This window comes from Phalacrocorax carbo, chromosome 1 (assembly GCF_963921805.1).
Source record: "Phalacrocorax carbo chromosome 1, bPhaCar2.1, whole genome shotgun sequence".
Classification (NCBI taxonomy): Eukaryota; Metazoa; Chordata; class Aves; order Suliformes; family Phalacrocoracidae; genus Phalacrocorax; species Phalacrocorax carbo.
In genome coordinates, this window is record NC_087513.1 from 133,149,024 (window position 1) to 133,167,655 (window position 18,632).

The 18,632-nt window shown below is 42.3% G+C and overlaps 1 protein-coding gene across 1 annotated transcript in view; it reads right to left on the reverse strand.

Moving 5' to 3' along the window:
* Positions 1–15,313, reverse strand: part of BEND2 (BEN domain containing 2) — a 36,274-nt gene extending 20,961 nt beyond the window's left edge. The window contains exons 1-5 of the mRNA XM_064474829.1: positions 15,150–15,313; positions 6,530–6,673; positions 2,652–2,812; positions 1,387–1,458; positions 1,120–1,209 (exon numbers count right to left, since the gene is read on the reverse strand). Coding sequence (XP_064330899.1) covers positions 1,120–1,209; positions 1,387–1,458; positions 2,652–2,812; positions 6,530–6,673; positions 15,150–15,162 — 480 coding nt within the window. The 5' untranslated portion in view covers positions 15,163–15,313. The remainder of the gene's footprint in view (positions 1–1,119; positions 1,210–1,386; positions 1,459–2,651; positions 2,813–6,529; positions 6,674–15,149) is intronic.
* Between the last annotated feature and the right edge of the window lie 3,319 nt (positions 15,314–18,632).

Sequence of the window (18,632 nt, forward strand, 5' to 3'; positions counted from 1 at the left end):
CCATTACTGCAAAAAATACACAAGGACATTATAAATGAGTCACAAAGAGGAAACGTGTCTTCAACTAACTGATGCAACCTCTCTTGTTGATGTATAGCAAAACTAGCCAGAGAAATTTTTTAAATACACATGGCTATACAAAATTGCTAGATGGATTTGTAGGAGATAAAATTGAAAATAATTAAAAATTCTATCAAAACCAACAGTTAGGTTTCAATATGATAGCTATCTTTTAAAATGTGAAATATCCTTAGATAGAAGAATCTATAAAATCTTCACAAAATTTAGAAACATGCCAAGGAACACTAAAAGACCTTAAATCAGTGTGGACAGTACAAGCATTATTAAAAGTCTTCATGTAGCCTGAGGGCAGATTTACTGGGAGGAGGGGATAAAAGTGGGGTGAAGGAGATGGAAAGGGGCTAGTAGGCAGCAAAAGAGGCTATAGCTTCTCATTAGTGCTACTTGTTACAGCACACATTCCCAGACTAGTGGCAAGAATGTTACACAGCCTTAGTCAATTCTCTTCCACAGATTTGCTGAATATATTCTTAAGGAGACTTGCAAAACATTAATACTTATCTACAAGCCACTAACAAATTATGCTCCCTAAAGCATGGCCTGAATGTCTTTCACTCCATAGAGTACTGTGACTCTGGAGTCACATAAGTGCTCACCTGAATAAATATGGCATGCTTTTAATTTTCAGTGCAGTGGTTTTTCAATCTTGCCAGCTACTGCTTCAGAAGTCAAAAGCAAAGAACTCACCAAAATAGCACTAGAGGATTTTGACACACTTTTGGCAAACCTTGTACAGCTGGGTACATATGACAGTGAGATCTTTCCCATTACTGTGAAGCCCCTCGCAATAAATCACTGAACTTTACATTTTGTATTAAAGCTTACTATCTGAAAAGTATCCTTGCTGGCTATGGTGTGAAAAGTTCACAGAATATGAAGTAGTAGGTTATTTCCTCATTGAAAATATTGAAGTGGGCAACCAACAAAGGAACAACTAGAAAGGATGAAGTAATGTGTTATTAAATATAGAATGCAAATATTCCTGAAATTTAACTATAATTATTTAAATACCATTTCAGAGATGAAGAAAAAAAATACCTGGCAATAACTGAGGACCTCCATAAGAGTTTTCTGCTGATCTCCAGCGTAGGAAGCTTCAGTGTAGGAAGCTTCAGATACAATACTCCCCTTTTTCATTAAAATAATAAAAAAAGAGCGTAAGCTAGTAAAACATACATGGTCTTAGGATATCACATTATGCCAATAAATCCCAACTTCAAACCTCACGTTATTTTAGCCTACTCCAAAACACACATCCCCAAAGCAGCTTTTCAAAGTTAGTCAAACAAAAGAAAGTTAACTTACACATTCATAGTCTGGTTCATACTCATAAATGACACTGTCACTGTCTTCATATTCTCCTTCCCTCGTTCTCATCTGGGAAATAACATAAAGAACTTTTAATGTTTTGAATAATGAAAGAATTCAAAATATAAACTACACAGAGGACCTGCTAGGAATCCAACTTGGACACTTTCAGTTGTAGCTATATTCGCTCCCCTGGCCACAAAAAGGCCCAAGAAAGCGAGACTTAACACAGTCATCTCATTTTGTGCTGTGGTTACGTCATATGAATACTCACCTCACTTTTGTTTTAAGAGTATCTTATTCTGGTTCAGTATAAACCTCTTGCAAATTTATATAATAATATGTATTTTTATTTGGTTATTTTAAGGCCAGAACTCTCTCATCTAGATAGGTACTATATAGCTAGGCTTATGAGACATGATGTAAATTTTTACACTAATTTTAAAAAAATCAACCTGAAAAAAATGTGTATTTATTTCAATGGGTATAACTCTACACGCAGAAGCTGTACAAATGTCTAAGAGACCTGATTTTCTTACTGCTTGAAAACTGCTTTTAGTCAGGAATCAACAGTGCCACCACCTGGACAATTCTGACACTTTTCTTCTACTGGATGTAAACAGTTCTGGTCCACCATACATCATAGATTTTGTGAGTCTTATTGTTTTGTGTGGGTTTTTTTCCTATTTGTTTTGTTGTTTGTTGTTTTTTTTTTTAAACTAAGTCATATTTAATCAGATCTTATTTTAAAGAAGAAAAAAGGGTGGGGGTGTTATTTTTGTTTCTTTTACAACAGGCAGAATTAAACAGAGTGAAACTGCTTTTATAGCATTAGAGACAGCCCGACTGTTGTAATTTAAGAATAAAATATGGTGACATGAACTAAGCTTCAGACTATCTTAAGTTAAAAATATGTAGCCTGTCTTTGGACAGAATTGTTCTTTGGAGGCAAATCCTATTCAACATTAAGTTAACTCATATTATCCTAAATTGCACAAACAGATTTTTACTGAAAAAATAAGAGCATGTACATGAGAAATTAGTATTAAGTCACTCTCCACTGTACACTAGCTGTTGTTATACACATATATAGTATCCAGGACAACAAAGTTTTACTAGAAGCTTCCATGCACTACACTAATATCCTACCCACACTTCATCAGGATGTCATCAAATGAGTGTATAAAAGTGAAGGAAAAATTACATTCCCGAGAACATGAAACTGGCCTCAGAACAAAAGGCTACTGTTTGGTGAAACATACCACATTCTGTCCCACAAGAGTAGGGGCAAGTCGTTTTCTTTTATTATGTGAAAACACATAATCCATTTTTTCAGGGCTGTGACTATTTCCTCTCTGCATACTTGCAGAATGGCTCATTTGTGATGCCACTCGTTCAGCTAGCACTGATAAGCCTTCGCTTCCTGGAAAAGTGGAGAGAAAGCAAAGTATATCACAGCAGGTTTCCCATTGCATTAAAAACATTTCACTACAATAAACATGCACAGTCATCCTTTTTTTTTTTATTTACGAACTGGTTATTAACTAGCACATTATTAAACACTTACTAATCCAATTTATTTAGATCTGAAATTATAAATTCAATTTAATACTTTTTTTCTTCCAAACTCTCTCCAGCCTCCATTTCATTTGCCTTGCTTTTCACTGTTGATTCTCTGTTCTCATTCCCATGTCTGATTGTACAAAGTCACAGAATTCAAAACTCCAACAAAAACAGCTGAAATTCAGGAAACACACCCGCAATGTAAAACAGTTCCCATTTGTTTAGTCCTCAGCTGCCCCTTCCCTACACTTAGTGGGTGTTGTGTGTCCATCCCCCCTTCCTGTTTTGTCACTGAAGCACTGTGCAACAAAAAAGATCTGCTCCAGGTATCTCCTCTGTTGAGCCAGTGTAGGCCAGGGACCACCAAACAGAACCTATCCACAAGTGGTATAAAAAATGCCTCCACCTCTTCACATGTGGGCCTGGCACACAGGTAAAAAGCCTTCATCCCAGTTTATCACTGCTCCCTCCTAACCCTTCTGAAGCCCACATGATTGCCAGACCTACCTTTTGAAGAATGTTAAAGGATTTTCAGTTAAGAGAGAAGTCATAGACTACTGCCAAATCTGCCTGTCCATCATTTACGGGTTTCTACCTCAAACTTTCAGGAAAGGGCTAGGGCAGTTCTTTCTAAAATAAAAACACTGTTAAGAGGGGAAGGGGGGGGGGCTGTAGAGGGGAAGGTAACGACTTCCACTTGAGTTCTATATATTTTAGCTATAGATGGGCCAAGCACTACATAGATAGCAAGATATAGGTAAGAGAAGATATTAAAAGACAAGTAAAGCTTAAGAAACTAAACAACACCATGGAAGGTTTCTGAGAAATAAGGAGAAAAACTTGGCTGGCATAAAAAGGCAACACCAAATCTCCACCATACTATCTGCTGTAAAGGAGCTTTCTGGAGCTCAGGACAAGCTGAAAAAGTATGGTGGGGAAGTTCTGTGGATACCTACAGAAAGTTCCTCCCAAGTAAAGCGGCTGCATGAGAAAAGTTACAGGGTAATTTTTACTACTTTTACAAAATAATGGAACTAATTTCATGGCCCTACTGGAAAGTAGAACTAATATCTCGGAAGAGAAGGAAGAAAAAACAGCCAATGGGACAGGGACAAGCCAAGAGCAATAATGAAAAGCAGACAACCACTTTTCTTTTATGCGCTAGAAGAGGAAGGGCTGGGGGCAGGACAGAAAAGTAGTACTATATTTAGTATCATAAGCCAGAAAAAAAAAATTTGCATTAAGAGCCCAGACAAATATTGTAGCAGAGTTGACAGATGCTACCTAGGCAAGATCTGTGGTAGATTTAGAGTAGTGTCATTAACATCATTTTGAAATCACAATCAATAATTGAGTAATCGTAGAATGACCGAGGTTGGAAAAGACCTCTAGGATCATCACGTCCAACCGTCAACCCAACACCACCGTGCCTCCTAAACCGTGCCCTGAAGTGCCACGTCTATAAATCTTTTAAATACCTGCAGGGATGGTGACTCCACCACCTCTCTGGGCAGCCTGTTCCAATGCCTGACCACTCCTTCAGTGAAGAATTTTTACCTAATATGCAATCTAAACCTCCTCTGATGCAGCTTGAGGCCGTTTCCTCTCATCCTATCATGAGTAACTTGGAAGAGACCAACACCAACCTCAGTACAACCTCCTTTCAGGTAGTAATAAAAACACATTGGCAATTACTTAATATTTGTTCTCTCAGGTGAAGATTAAAACCTACCTACCCTCCCACCCAGCTTCGGAGTTTGCTTCCTTTCCCAGATCACTTCATCCCTCTGTCCCCACCACTCAGACCAAGCTAGCACTCATTTTCTAGCACTAAGGACCCCAGAACTGGGAGCCTGGGAGATGGCAGCACCCTGTGGGACCAACACCAATACAAGCGAGAGGACATGTTGAAAGTAGAAGGGGTGCAGGGCAGCAGGATTAACACACTGGCACAAAGTAGTCCCTCAAACTTCAGATACTTTCTGCAGCCAAACTAGAATGCCACTTCACCTGGAGAAACATCAGGTCCTTGGTTTAATTACATTTTAAACATATTGTGCTTATGTTAAATTAACCATATTTCTCAGCTTCCCAAATTTAGAGTTAGGCACAAATACGATGACTAAAAAAAGTGCCAGCAAAAGTGATACTGAGTTTGTGGGCATAAATGGGTAACATAATACATAGCACAATAGAAGTGTTCTGCAACTGGTGTGGAGAGATAAAGACCTAGGTCTGTATCTTAACAATGCTGAGCTTGCGCTGCTAGCTAAGTATCTGCAGGCAAGAAGATGAGACAAAAGTAAAACAAACTAGTTTGGACAGACAGAACTAGATCTGAAGAAAAGGCACTGCTCTACAAGATACTAGCTTAAGATGGTGGTTAAATAAAAACAATCAGAGAATTTCAGTTCAAAGAGTTAAGTTCAACAGTCCTATTGAAAATAAACATGTCATGTTTTGGTCATATATCTCACTATACTCAATTGTTAGCATAGGTATTGTCTAGTTAAAATCTACAACAACAGAAGCTGTAAGCCCAAAGATGTCAAGACTATCCTTTACCTTTTAAAAAATAATCATACTCACTCATCATGATTTCTTTGTTGATAAAGAAATAATTACTATGTCCTGAAACCAAAGTTCCACAGCTGTCTATGACAGTTTCCTGGGCAGGATTTTTTTTTTTTTTAAAAACAGAGACAAAACCCAAAGTAAACCATCCAAACCATCCTCCGCCCCAAATATGTTTTTAGACATAAATGTACAAAAAAATTTCAGTATACTCTACTGTCAAGTAGAAGACCCAAAAGATTAAAGGTTCTCAGAAGCACCTAACAACACTAGGAACAGATATAACTTGACTCTGCTGAAGAGAAATATTGGTGAGATTCTCCATAAAGTCAACTGGCTGGAAAAAAAAAACCCCAAACCAGAAAACCACCAACCAAAAACTACTAAGTGCCTGCACTTAGTTATAGTAATTTTACTTGCTAACTTGTAATACTGCTACTGGACTTAATAAATGCTAACAGCTATGATTAATTTTTGTCTGGGCCAATAAAGAATTGAGTAAGATTTCTGAAACACTTTGATATTGCATGTTAAAATAAATACGACAAATTACAATCACCAAACACTACTTACAGCTAACAATTTATCACCTTAAACAATCATCTTACTGTCATTGCACATCAGTATCCCCAGTGCTCTACTAAATTACACTGGACAGTTTATCTAAAAACCTCATTTTGGGAGTTAGGTTCTTCCGTGACATTTATTTTCCAAATTGCTTGTTAATTCATTCCTAGGTACACTTACTTTATAAGTAAAAAAACCTGCCTTTAAAACATAATATTTTAGTGGCTTCACTATTAATAAAGACCTCTAAAGTAATAACTAAAAAAGTCCCTCTTTTTAAATGCACTGCCAAGCAATTTCTCTAAAGTAGCTTTCTAAAAAAGTAGGTTTTAAAGATATGGGTAACACAGAAAGCATTCAAGACAGCAGCACTGAACAAACATCATTAAAAGTAGCCATTAACTATTAGATCACAATAAAAATGAACAGTAATTACCATAAGCAAGTTGAGCCACATGGTGAACACTGTTTACTTCAGGGTTTTGTTCCATTGACATGCAGCTTTGTGCAGACAGTCCATTTTCTCCATGGTCAATAATCACTGCTTCATCATCATCCTCAACATTCCCAGATACATAATCTATTAGCATATGCAGAAAAAGAAACAGATGAGACTAGACACCATTCTGTGTATCAAATGACAACTGTAGTACTTGTATCATGTTTAGCATTATCTGAATTGTACCACAGGCTAATTTAAAATGAGTTTCACTTTAGCCTTTAAACCCAAAGTCACTTTTAAACACAGGCATTGAGGTTTTAACACGCCCTAGAAGGGATGCGGCTTAGTATTGCTTAGTTGGCAGGATTCCTGAAACTATTCAGTACCCAACTCTTCCTACAGTGTCCAGCTTCGATGGGAACAGTGAAGAGCCAGTAACAAGCACTTCCGAGAACTCCCCTATTTACATTCAAGCATACAACAAGCATATTCATTTGGTTTTAAAATTTTACTTTCATAAACAAGAAATGCTTAATACACTTGAAACAAATCAGTCTACAAATCCTAACTGCATATTTGGTATTCAGGTCAAACCAAACATTGCCTCCCAATGAGATGCTGTGCAGAAACACTGAATGGCAAATCACCAGCATCAATTTTTTTCCAGTTAAACACACTACATCAAGAAGAAATGTCCTGTTTTCAGAATAACTGTAATACAGCTAGATCTGGTGGTTCTGGGAGTGCAAGAGAGGGTGTGCAATTTATTCCTGATGAAGCACATTAATGGAAGAATCATACTGTGAACCACTAGTTTGGAAATAAGCCTTAAATTCAGCCAGCACACTTGCTTAGTGACACACTAACTATGTGAACACATGCCGTATTTTCCACAGGATCTCTACCCTGTTTGGTGCACAGGATGGACTGAGCTCCAGCAAGCAATCAGGGCTGTATGAGCACAACAGCGGTCTGTTTCTTCACTTTTATAGAAACAATTCACTCCAAATCCTGTTCCCTTCCCTTTGTTCTAATTTCTTAAGAGACCAAAAGGTGGGAAAGCAGCTGAATTCCACAGGTCACGAAGTTTTCCCTCTGGCCAGTACTCCCATGTAATCCAGAAGAAACAATGCAGCAGGGTTGGGATTTGGCTGTCATCAGATTATGAAAGATTTCACAAAACTGAGGATATGTTCAGAAACGCTCATCAATTGCCATGCACTCAATAGCTATGTTTATAGTAGTAATGAGGCCAAAAAGCTAGCTGGGGCATAGCTGCCCTGCAAAATGGAGTTTAGCTCAGTGGTGTCATGGTTTAGTCACACTCAGCAACTAAACGCCACGCAGCCATTCGCTCACTCCCCCCACCCCTGTGGGATGGGGGAGAGAATCGGAAGGGTCAAAGTAAGAAAACTGGTGGGTTTATTATTATTACTGTTTTATTTTACTTATTAAACTGCTCTTATCTCAGCACCTCTTGTGAGGGTTTGAGTGGCCACAGTGCTTGTCACTTTCCTTGTCTGTCTTTTTAGATCCAGAGGCCTTTTCTTCTCCTTGGGGGCACTGAATAGTGTTAAACAGGGCTCAGTAGGCATGGGCCAGGCCTCAGCACATTGCAGTGATTTGTATCTCCGGAATTGCCTGGGTGACAACATACTTCCTCCAAATACTCTACTAATTTTTCAGGATTCTGCAACTGTTCAGGGGTTAAGTCCCATGACACTGGGGGTGCCCACCATCTTAGGCATTTGCCCACACTATCCCACATACTCTGCCACCCATAACTATCAAGCCTTGGGGCAGATCTCTGGATTATATTCTTAAATTGCTTATTACCCTTAGACAGAACAGAAACAATCTGCCAAAGAAATATCAACAGATGAATCTTAACTACCCAAGGATGTTCAAAATACTGAAAAGTTGTTGTAATGAAGGAGGAGGCATTATATACGATGGTGCCTAAGGTGCCATTCTGTACTTCCTCCATAAAAAAACCTCTCAGAGGAGGAGATATAATTGCTAATTGTCTCCACAAGGTGGTACCCAAAATACAGTAATGACTTCCATGCAAGACCCAAATAACTGATAAAGCTCAAGGCCAGTGTTTTAATAACAAATCTCCCAGGCAAAACATCTCTAATCACTGCACAGCAAACTACAAAAACCAACACCAATCTTTAATACGTACTTCAAAATCTGCATGGTGTAGATCTGATAAACTAATACTGAGAACAGATGAATCAATGCTGTGACCAGCCACTGTTATTATCTCAAACCCTTTGTGTCTCACATCAGGTGCCAAAAAGGATTGTCTTGGTTTATCCCCAGTCAGCAACTAAACACCACGCAGCTGCTTGCTCACTGCCCCCACCCCGTGGGATGCAGGAGAGAATTGGAAGGGCCAAAGTAAGAAAACCTTCGGGATGAGATAAGAACAGTTTAATGATTAAAACAGTAAAAATAATAATAAAACGAAAATAATGAAAGAGAAAGAGGTGAAACCTTGGGAGGAGAGAAAAAAACCCAAACAACAAGTGATACAACCGTTCACCACCCACCAAACGACACCACAGGCCCCAAGCTGTGATCGCTGCTTCCCCCGCCCAACTCCTCAGTTAATACACTGGGCATGACGTCCTATGATATGGAATATCCCTTTGGCCAGTTTGGATCAGCTCTCTTGGCTGTGCCCCCTCTCCTCCCAGCTTCTTGTGCACCCGGCAGAGCATGAGAGGCTGGATGTCCTTGGCTAGTACAAGCACTACCCAACAACAACTAAAACATCAGTGTGCTATCAATATTATTCTCACACTAAGTCCAAAACACAGCACTATGCCAGCTACAGTGAAGAAAATTAACTTTATCCCAGCTAAAACCATGGCAGTGGTCATGAGCTGGGATATGCTGCTTAGGCTCAAAGAACAGTTCTTGGCCCATTTTAATTAGCTGTATAGAAGTAAACAACAGGACTACTGAACTTAATTTAGATGCAGCTTTTAGCAAAACATTCCAGTGATGTTCACTGACTGAAGTTCACTGCAGGCTAACATGAGTTATTTGCATGCGTTGAATTATTTAACTGCCTCACAGGCACAAATTTCTTTGTTGACAAATTTCGTATTCTACCTACTCTGGGAGAGAGTTAACTGAGAGTCAGGAAAAGTGCATCTGGAATGAAGCAGCTGGGAACAATCCTCTCTGCCTATTTCCCCAGCCGGTATGCCAGGTTACTGTATGGCCTGAAAAACATCCTACTTACAGCTGGGCCTCTACTGCCCTGCAATCATCTTTCTACCCCTAACTAGATGAAGTGACACAAGCTGTACACTACCTGTGCAACCATACAATGCATATAATTTACCTGTACATTCATAATCTTTGCCACAATCTCATGCCTCACTTCGGCTCACAGGAAATATGGCAGGCAAATCAAGCCTACCTGGTCAGCAACTATGTCCCAATCTACAGCAGACAGAGCAACGTGTATAGAAGAGGGAAAATTCTGTGGAACCAGCATGTAGCAAAGTCAAAGTAGCTCCAGCTGGACTGGAGGAAGGCCAGTATGATAAGAAGCCAGGAGACTTTCTACAACTGGTTGATACTGAAAGCAAAGCTTAGTTTTTCATACCCCTGCCACCTTCCCTTAAATAAGTTTCAAAATCAGAATTTCAACAGTGCTTTGGACTCTGGGCATAAAGTATTTCCAAAGTCCGTAGCTACAGCAACTCACAGCTGGAGGATTAACATAAACCAAACAGGAAAATACAGAACAGAAAAACACCTCACTTCCAGCAAATATCTAATTAATTACAATTCATTTCTACAATGATGAGGCAATGTATTTGATAGATTGATCATCAAAACTGATAGACTGATCATCAAAATGACAGAAGCAATGCAGCAACAAGCACTAGTCTCTCAAAACTTTTAACCTCTAAGATGGTGCTCAGGATCCTCCTCATCCCCAGGGCTTTTAACTTCCATTACCTGTTGCTGAACATTGTTGCTCTCATACACGGAAAGGAAATCATTCCCTCTTCAGAATGGCACTCTTACGTAGGTAGTCAGGAAATTAGAATACATGACCCATTTCCATGATGGTTTCTCAACATAACTGGTCACTACAGTAAGGAAAGCTGCTCCAAAAAACATAGACCCACATGGTTTATACCAAGCACCTCCTTCGTTTTCCTAATGTATCCTAGCTACCCTGCCTCTAAAATCAGTGGACAAATTTAAACGTATTTCCTGTATATTGGCTACATTCACCAAAAGAGAATGTCTGTGCTCAAAAATATTTTATTTGGAAGGCTTGTCAACAAATACTAGTTAGTTAAAAAAAAAAAGGTATAGGAAGAAGTAGTTGTCATCCTATAGTTCTATGCATATCTTATTCAGGTCAGGGAATTAAGCAACGCAACGTCACTACTGTAGTCATTCTTACATGTGAGGAAAACTTTGTTCTTTTAAGTACAATCCTCAGACCTTCAAAAAGTTGTCACAAAAGAATTCCAGCTATTTACTCATAACCTTGAGGAAACTGCACCACAACTTAGTCCTGTAAGTAATTCTAAATATTTCTGATGCTTCTTAAAAATGCTAGCAATACAGAGTAATGCCATACATACAGCACCAAACAATGTGAAATACATAGCAGTCTCCCTCAAGTAGAAACCACAAACTGCCAGATTCTGTGATTAATATCTGCTCCTGAAAAAAAAGAAAATGAAGCCATCAAGATAATTTTTGCTTGTGACTTGAATGAAGATGCAACTGCATTTCTTATGCCAAGTTAATAACTCCATTGCATTAATTCCACTGACACAAAATACCCTGACATAGATATTTAGACATTCCCAGTAAGTCTTGAAAGAAATTATAGATTTTTAAAAGTGTGATTAAGAAAATATTTTAGGTTTATCTATTTCAAATAAGGCTTTTACAGTGAAGTGAATTACATATAGTACGTACGTATAGTACGACTTATTAAATAGGCTGGTTTATCCAATCACTGAATAAAGGTATCAGTTTAAGAGAACTCTGAATTTCTGTTTGAAAACTGAAGTGACAATCATCTAACATTAGAAAACATAAAACTGATTTCCTTTCAGACTCAACGCATGCTCTGGGTTATATGGTGTAGACTATGACTTATTATTTTCAGTAAGGCAGTAGGATATGCCATTATAGAAGGGATATGTTCATAAAAATGCTTTGTACAGAATGGTAGCTGTAGAGCAGTGCTGTGAAATGACCAAATTTGAAAGCCAAGATTAGAGGTGCTCTTTTTAACTTAAGAGCTGTTTACATTCACCATTTAGAATTCTTTCACCAGGAGCTCTTCTTTGCTTCTGCACAAAATCATCAGGTAGCAGGCATTTGTAGAAATTTAAAAGGCACTTGAACTTGAGCCCAGCTCTCACTGATTTACATGCAAAAATGTCCAACTGTGCATCTAATCCTGCATCAGAAGTTACATTATATTAAGTTACGGCTTTTTATGCAGCAAAATAAAACCAAGCATCATAAAGAATTTATTTAAAATAACCAATAGAGAAATATATTTAGAAGTAATTATGACTTGCAAATTTTCTCTCCTCTTTGGAAACTCTTGTCATTTGATCAACATACTCCAGCAATAAAATGACTGCTTAGCTTTTTACTACTGGTTGGTCACCTTTCCCCAGATTTATAGTAGCATAGGTTTTGGTGAAAAGAGCTGAAAACAGAAGAAAAATGTGAAACCTAAGAATGAAGGATTAATAGAACCAAATTGCAACATAAAGAAAATCCAGAGGGGGACTGGAGACGGGGGGGAAATGGGCAGATGACCAAAATAATTTAGAGATGGAAAGATACTGATATTAATTGAGAACTACTGAAAACAAACAAACAAAAAACCACAAAAGCAAAAAACCCCAAACCAAACATGAACTCAGAGTTAAAAAGAAAAGAGAAACAAAAAAGCCCCTAAAAATCTGTAGCAACTAAGAATTACATACCAAAGCAAATCAAGCAAAGCAACCCTACCCAAACAAATATGAAGGAACTTACCTGGGTTTAAACTAAGTCACAGAAGGTGAGCCGCCTAGCATGAAATTGGACCGCAACTAGATCCTGCTCTATTTATGGCCTGACACTTACGCTAACATATGCAAAAAAAAAACCTACCACGAGGGAGAGCATAGGGATACCAGTGTCATGATGCCTTTCAGGGGTAGTTATCATCCCATCCAACCTTCAGGTAACTGCATATTAACTCAATCTCATTGCAGGCGTAACTGAGAGTTTTAAGCACATTTCTGCATATTATGATAATCAAAGCCACAAGCACAGAAGTACAACCAGATCTGATGCATCAGCTGAAGTCTGAAGACAAGCTGACAGACTACTTTTCTTTCCTCAAGTACATTGCTAATAAATACACCACATAAGCCAGTGGGATAAGGCAGGACTTGCACCGAGTCAGACATTATCTAATGAATGCTCTCGCTTATTGTGGAAACAGAACTTTAGGTAACCAGAAGGTATGGAATGGTAAAGGGAGGAGGATGAGTGGGCTGAAAGCACTGAGTAGTACTAAATCCTATCCCAACCTCTACTACCAAGTTCCTGGGGGCAGCTTGCAAAGTCACTAAAACAAAAATCAAACTTTTCACAAAAATGCAATGTTTTTTCTTCATTTTCTAAGAGTTCAGTTAGACATATCTCTGTATTGCTGCAAACATGACCTCAACAGCCATGGAAGCTATGTGTAAGATGAACTAGATTTTATAAAGATGCTTAGATACCGCACTTGGAAAAATTGGGTACCATCCACCTCAAGTTGCATCCTTGAATTTAGCATACTTCTGATCATTTTATCCTTAATCTCTGACAATAGATTGTCAGAGAGAGACACCAGAATACTCTACCAGAGATAAAATGCTTATCAACACTCTCTGAACACTGAAACAAGAGCTAATTTAGAACGCTATAGTCAGCATTTGCATGACTGAAATGTGCAACAGATTAATACAATGGGATCATACATTGGGCAAATACAAACCAATTACTATGGTGAGAAGCAGAATAATGAAACCAGATTTCCCATGGCTTTAGGTCTTGTATTTGGATTACTGAGATGCTAAGAAGATCAAAACTCGAGGTGAAACAAGTCTCACAAAGAAGCCTCTAGTAAGATTTGAGCTCGTACTGCACCTTTTAACTGAGGAATATTATTAACGGCACATCTTTTCTATTGCTGAGAAATTTAGAACAGTCTTAATGCTTGTTAAGATTACCGAGTTATAGACAAAGCCAACCGGGAGAACAAAAAATTGAGAACAAAGGAGAAGGAACAGACACTCACCGCACTACCCTGTGTGTGTGCTTAATCAGGAGTATATCAGGACTGCTAGGCTCCCACCCTCCTACATCTCGGTCCTACCCATCTACTTCCTGCCGACACTTGCATAATTGCACAGTGAACTGGCTGAAGCCTAACCGTGCCAAAGTGGAAACTATTTTTTAGCCAGAAAAGCTCCCTGAACCATGAAGCCACACAAGGAAATTGGGCATCTGAGCAAGAGCCTGGTGGAACTTCTTGAGAGGTCTGTGACAGCAACGACAAGCTAAATGAGCTTAAACTGATGTGAGACTGTATAAACATTACTCCTTGGAAGGGCAAGGTGAAGCATGTAACCAACAGAAATATACCTGTTTTGATCCTATGTAGATGAAGCCTGTACACCTCTAAGACACTACAACACATTAAGTCTTTGAATGGAAAGATGGTTAGGTCAGGCATCTCACTTTAGGAGCATTACTCATCTCTGCTGGTAGTCAAGTTTTGTATCTGAGCAACTGCAGCACTCGGGGACCTGCCAGGGCCGAGACACCGCTGCTCCACAGCGAAGCCTCCCCAGCATTTTGGCATTACGCTCACCCACCATTTGAACAGACTAAGGAAAGCAAATACTTCCCCCACCACAAACCGTGCAACTGCCGCTGCCAGCCTCCGGCATTACACTATGAGGTAATCGAGCCGCGGCAGGGCCACATTACTTCTTCCGAGCAGCAACTTCCCCGCGACAGCCCCGCTCCCAGCACAGCCGCCCACGGCCGCCCCTCTGCCCTTGGCTTGGCTGCGGAAGGAGTGACGCCGCAGCGGCGCTTCGGGAATACGCGTCCCAGGAGAAAACCCGAGCGCCGCTGACAGCCCGAGAGCGCCCGGGGCAGGGGGAGGGAAAGCGCAGCGCCGCCCGCCCACCGGCTCCGCTCCGCGCCCGGATACCCTTCCCGCCGCCCCCAGCCCGCGCAGCTCCTCCAACCGCCCGCTCGTCCGCGCGCCCTCCGCGCCTCGAGCCCCCCCACTGCCACTGACGCAGCGGCGACGGGCGGCGCCGAAAGCCAATGGCGGCAGCTCGCCATGCCGGAACTGGCGAATAGCGGTGGGCGCGATGGGCGTGGCTTGGCCGGTGGGGCAGGGAGCGCCGGGGCCGTTGCGAAGGGTGAGGGAGCGGTCTCCGCGCTTCGGCCGCTCCTCTGCGCCCCATCTGCCCGGTTGCCCGCCCCCCCCCCCCCCCCCCCCACCCCGGGGGAGCGGCGGGACGGGGGCAGCCGGGAGCCTTACCCTCGGCGGACATGGCTCGGTGGGGCGGCGGAACGCGGGGTCGTGTCTCCGGCGGGTAGGGCGGCGGAGCGAACGGGGGCTCCGGCACAGGCAGGTGGGGCCGGAATGCGGCGTTGGAAACGGAAGCGGCTTCTCCGACGTGAGCAACAAACTGTTTTGAAGCAGTGCGGCTGCGCGCTGGGCACGGGGGCGCGCCTGGCAAACGGGAGCCGGAGGCGGTGCCGCCCTCTCCCTCAGCCACCCTCTCCCTCAGCCGCCCGCCCCCGCCCCGGCGCTGGAGGTGCGATGCTGGGCGCCGGCTCTCCCGTTACGGAAAGTGTCCCGGCTTTCTCTGTCCTCCACTTGTTTCCTTGGCACTGCCATGCTCGCTGCTAGCCAAGGCCTGGCCGAGGGCAGCGGGCTTGGTTTCACGCAGGCTTCTCTGTCCCCAGGAGGGTGGAGGGCTGCCGAGCTGCTCGCCGAGTCTTTGCGGGAGGGTAAACCCATGGGAGACTTCAGATCCGGGTTCCCAGATCCAGATCCCCAGTTTTCAGCATACAGTGATGCCTGGTTATCTTACCCCACCATCACGTTTGGGTTTCGTTCTTCGCAAACCACTTGTAATGGGAGAAATCCAGTTACAGAGGGGTACAGGTTAATGGCTGCAAATGGTGGTCTTCACAGAACTGTATGAAGTCAGGTGTCAGGGCTCTGGTTCATACAGGAACACTACAGGCCTTTGGGAAGGACAAAGCATAGAAATTTCAGCCGTGTCTACCTATATGAACACTTCTGTGCTTTTTGCCCTACTGCTGCCTCCTCTGTCTCTCTACGCCAATCCCTTTATTTTTTAATTCAGGATTGGGGATAGCAGGGTCAGTAGGGCCAGGACATCTCCTGGGTGAGCTCGCACTCCCCTGTGGAGCCACAGGAATATCTCTGGGGTAATATGTTTGGGGAGGGATTGGAAGAAGATCCAGGATGGTGATGGGACCTGATCTGCACATGGCCTGGGGCGACAAAGTGCCCTACGAAAGCCCGCAGGACCAAAGAACAGCTCAGCAGCACCACGGAGATAGTAAAGCAAGGCAACAGGAGAGCACTCCCTGCAAGTCCCACCAAGAGCCCAGTCAGGAGGCGAAAGAGATGTCTGAAGTGCTGTGCAAGGAGAGAGGATGGTGTGATCCTTTCTGGTTGTATCTTTTATTACATAACCTTGTATTCCCCCACTAAAAGCTGCTCTGCACACCCACAAAGGACCAGGAAAGACAATGGCAGGGAGACCCCGATTCATATCCTGTTCTGGCTACTCCCAGGCCCATCCCAGGGACCACTGGCCCATTAAAGGCCCATCTCATGTGCCCAGAGGAGCCCAAGGGCACAAAGGCAGGCAGGAACCTAAATTAAGGACTCACAGGAACAAATACCCTGCCTGGGCCCCTTCCAGGGCTGACCCAGCAGTGTCTCATGTCCAGCATCCAGGCATAAAAACCCGTCAAATGAATCAACACTAGAGCACCTTTCGGACTGAAGGGGGGTTGCTGCCTAGGGGTATGGGGCACATTGTGGGGGAAAAGCATTTCAGGATTGCACAGGACTTACTATGAGATTTTTAGGGGAGGAACCAAAAGCAGGGAAAAGGATGGATTGAGGTGAATAGGGGAGGAACAAGTGTGGCATCTATTACATTACTTTCTAGCTCTCTCCTGGGGTGAGAGTTCTCTGCTCTCTGTGTATGGGGGTCTGAGTGCAGCAACAAGAGCCAGACCACATGTCAGAGGGACCGTGTGCCCATGGTGTAGCAACCTGAGCAAGTGTGAGTGAGCATGTGAGCACTAATGAAGGTCAAGTTGGACTGTCCAGCCCCAAGGTGAAGTGGCCTGAGAGCCAGGGGGATCTCTAAGGGTGAGACCATAGGGGAGTTGGCTACTGGGGACCAGGGGAATCCTGGTCAGCTGCTGGAGAGACCATAGGGTCTGGGGGGTCTCAAGGGGTGAGGGGGGGTGTGTGTATGCCTAAGGGCAGGATCAAAAGGTGGTGGCTACTGGGGCATCAGGGTGCCCTGGCCAACACTGGGGGTGTGAGTGGCTCTGTGTCTCTAAGGACGCAGCCATGGGGGGCTGGCTGTGGGGGACCAGGGGAATCCTGGCCAGCCCTGTATGTTTGGGGTGGTGGAGGTCTGAGATGGTCTGCACCAGCAACTGCAGTAGGGCTACAGCCTCAGGGACTCTCCCAGCAACTGGGGAGACTGGGATCCAGGGCCAACTACCGGGCAGGCTGAGTCAATGCTTCCTGTATCACTTTCTGATCTTTAGCAAGTTTTGAAAGCCTTTTCTCTCTTTGATGTAGATAACAATATGGAAGACCAGCATCTACAAGCCCCATCTTGAACTAAATAGTGCAGTAGATCAAATTTCTTGCAGAAGTTTCTTCACCAAAAGACATCATAATTTTCTGATGGTTTCCAGTTAAAGCACTGGACTGAAAGAGCATTGAGTAAGCTGAGACTTTTACCTTCCTATAAAGCTTGAGGTGGTGGGAGAATGACTGAGTAATAGGGACCCCAGCCAACAATGCTGTATTCAAAATCAGCTTTTATCTTCCCTTTATTTTTTTCTGCAGAAACTGAAGAACTTTATTATGACAGGGCAACATTTTGTATGGATGTAAGGAAGCAGTCCCTGAAAAGAATTATTTGGGAACAGGTGGATCTTGGGAGGCCGCAGAGGGTGAATGGGGTACCGAGACTCAGACTAAGAAGTGAAGTGCCAGAGCGAGGGATAGGGGATACTGCTGATTGAGGAAAGGAAGCACTCGGGGCAAAGGGTAAAGAAATGTTGGTTTTGAAAGGAAACATTGGAAAACTTTGTTGGATATCTGATTTCCACAGTCTTGTGGGGCAATGGTATTTGGAGGAGCTAAAAGAATGATATTTAAGGTAGGGCTAAGAGGAGTATGGTCTTTAGGAAGTGAAGCTAAATTAAAAGGAATGATCTGGTATACTAGAGGCCATAACATCTCTGTTCTGAGTTACAGCATGCTGTTTTAGAAAGTTTTGTCTTTTAGATAGAAAGTGGTAGGATTTCCTCTATTCCTACAAATACTGTTTCAGTGGCTTACTAATCACGTAGAAGGCAGTATGGATTTGAGAAGAAAACTGAAGGAAGTGGAGGTAGGTGGGAGGTTGGTGTAGGGAAAGGAGTCAGGTAATAGTTAATGCATTTGACTGCAGAATCATAGTTTCACGAGGAGTGAGAAAACCCAGTCTACAAAGATTTTTTTCTCTTGGATCAGTTTGCACAAGAAATTTCCTGAAATTAATTTGTAGGCCATCTTTCCTGATACTTATGGTCACTGGATCCAATAAAATAAAAACATACATTTACCTACTTTATTTCTGTAATGTCTTCATTTTGGGTTTGAGACTTGGTAGTTTGTAGTGTTGGACATTTCAAATGGCAAGTAGAGTTGTGGACTAACTCCAGTTATACACCGGTCTTCGTA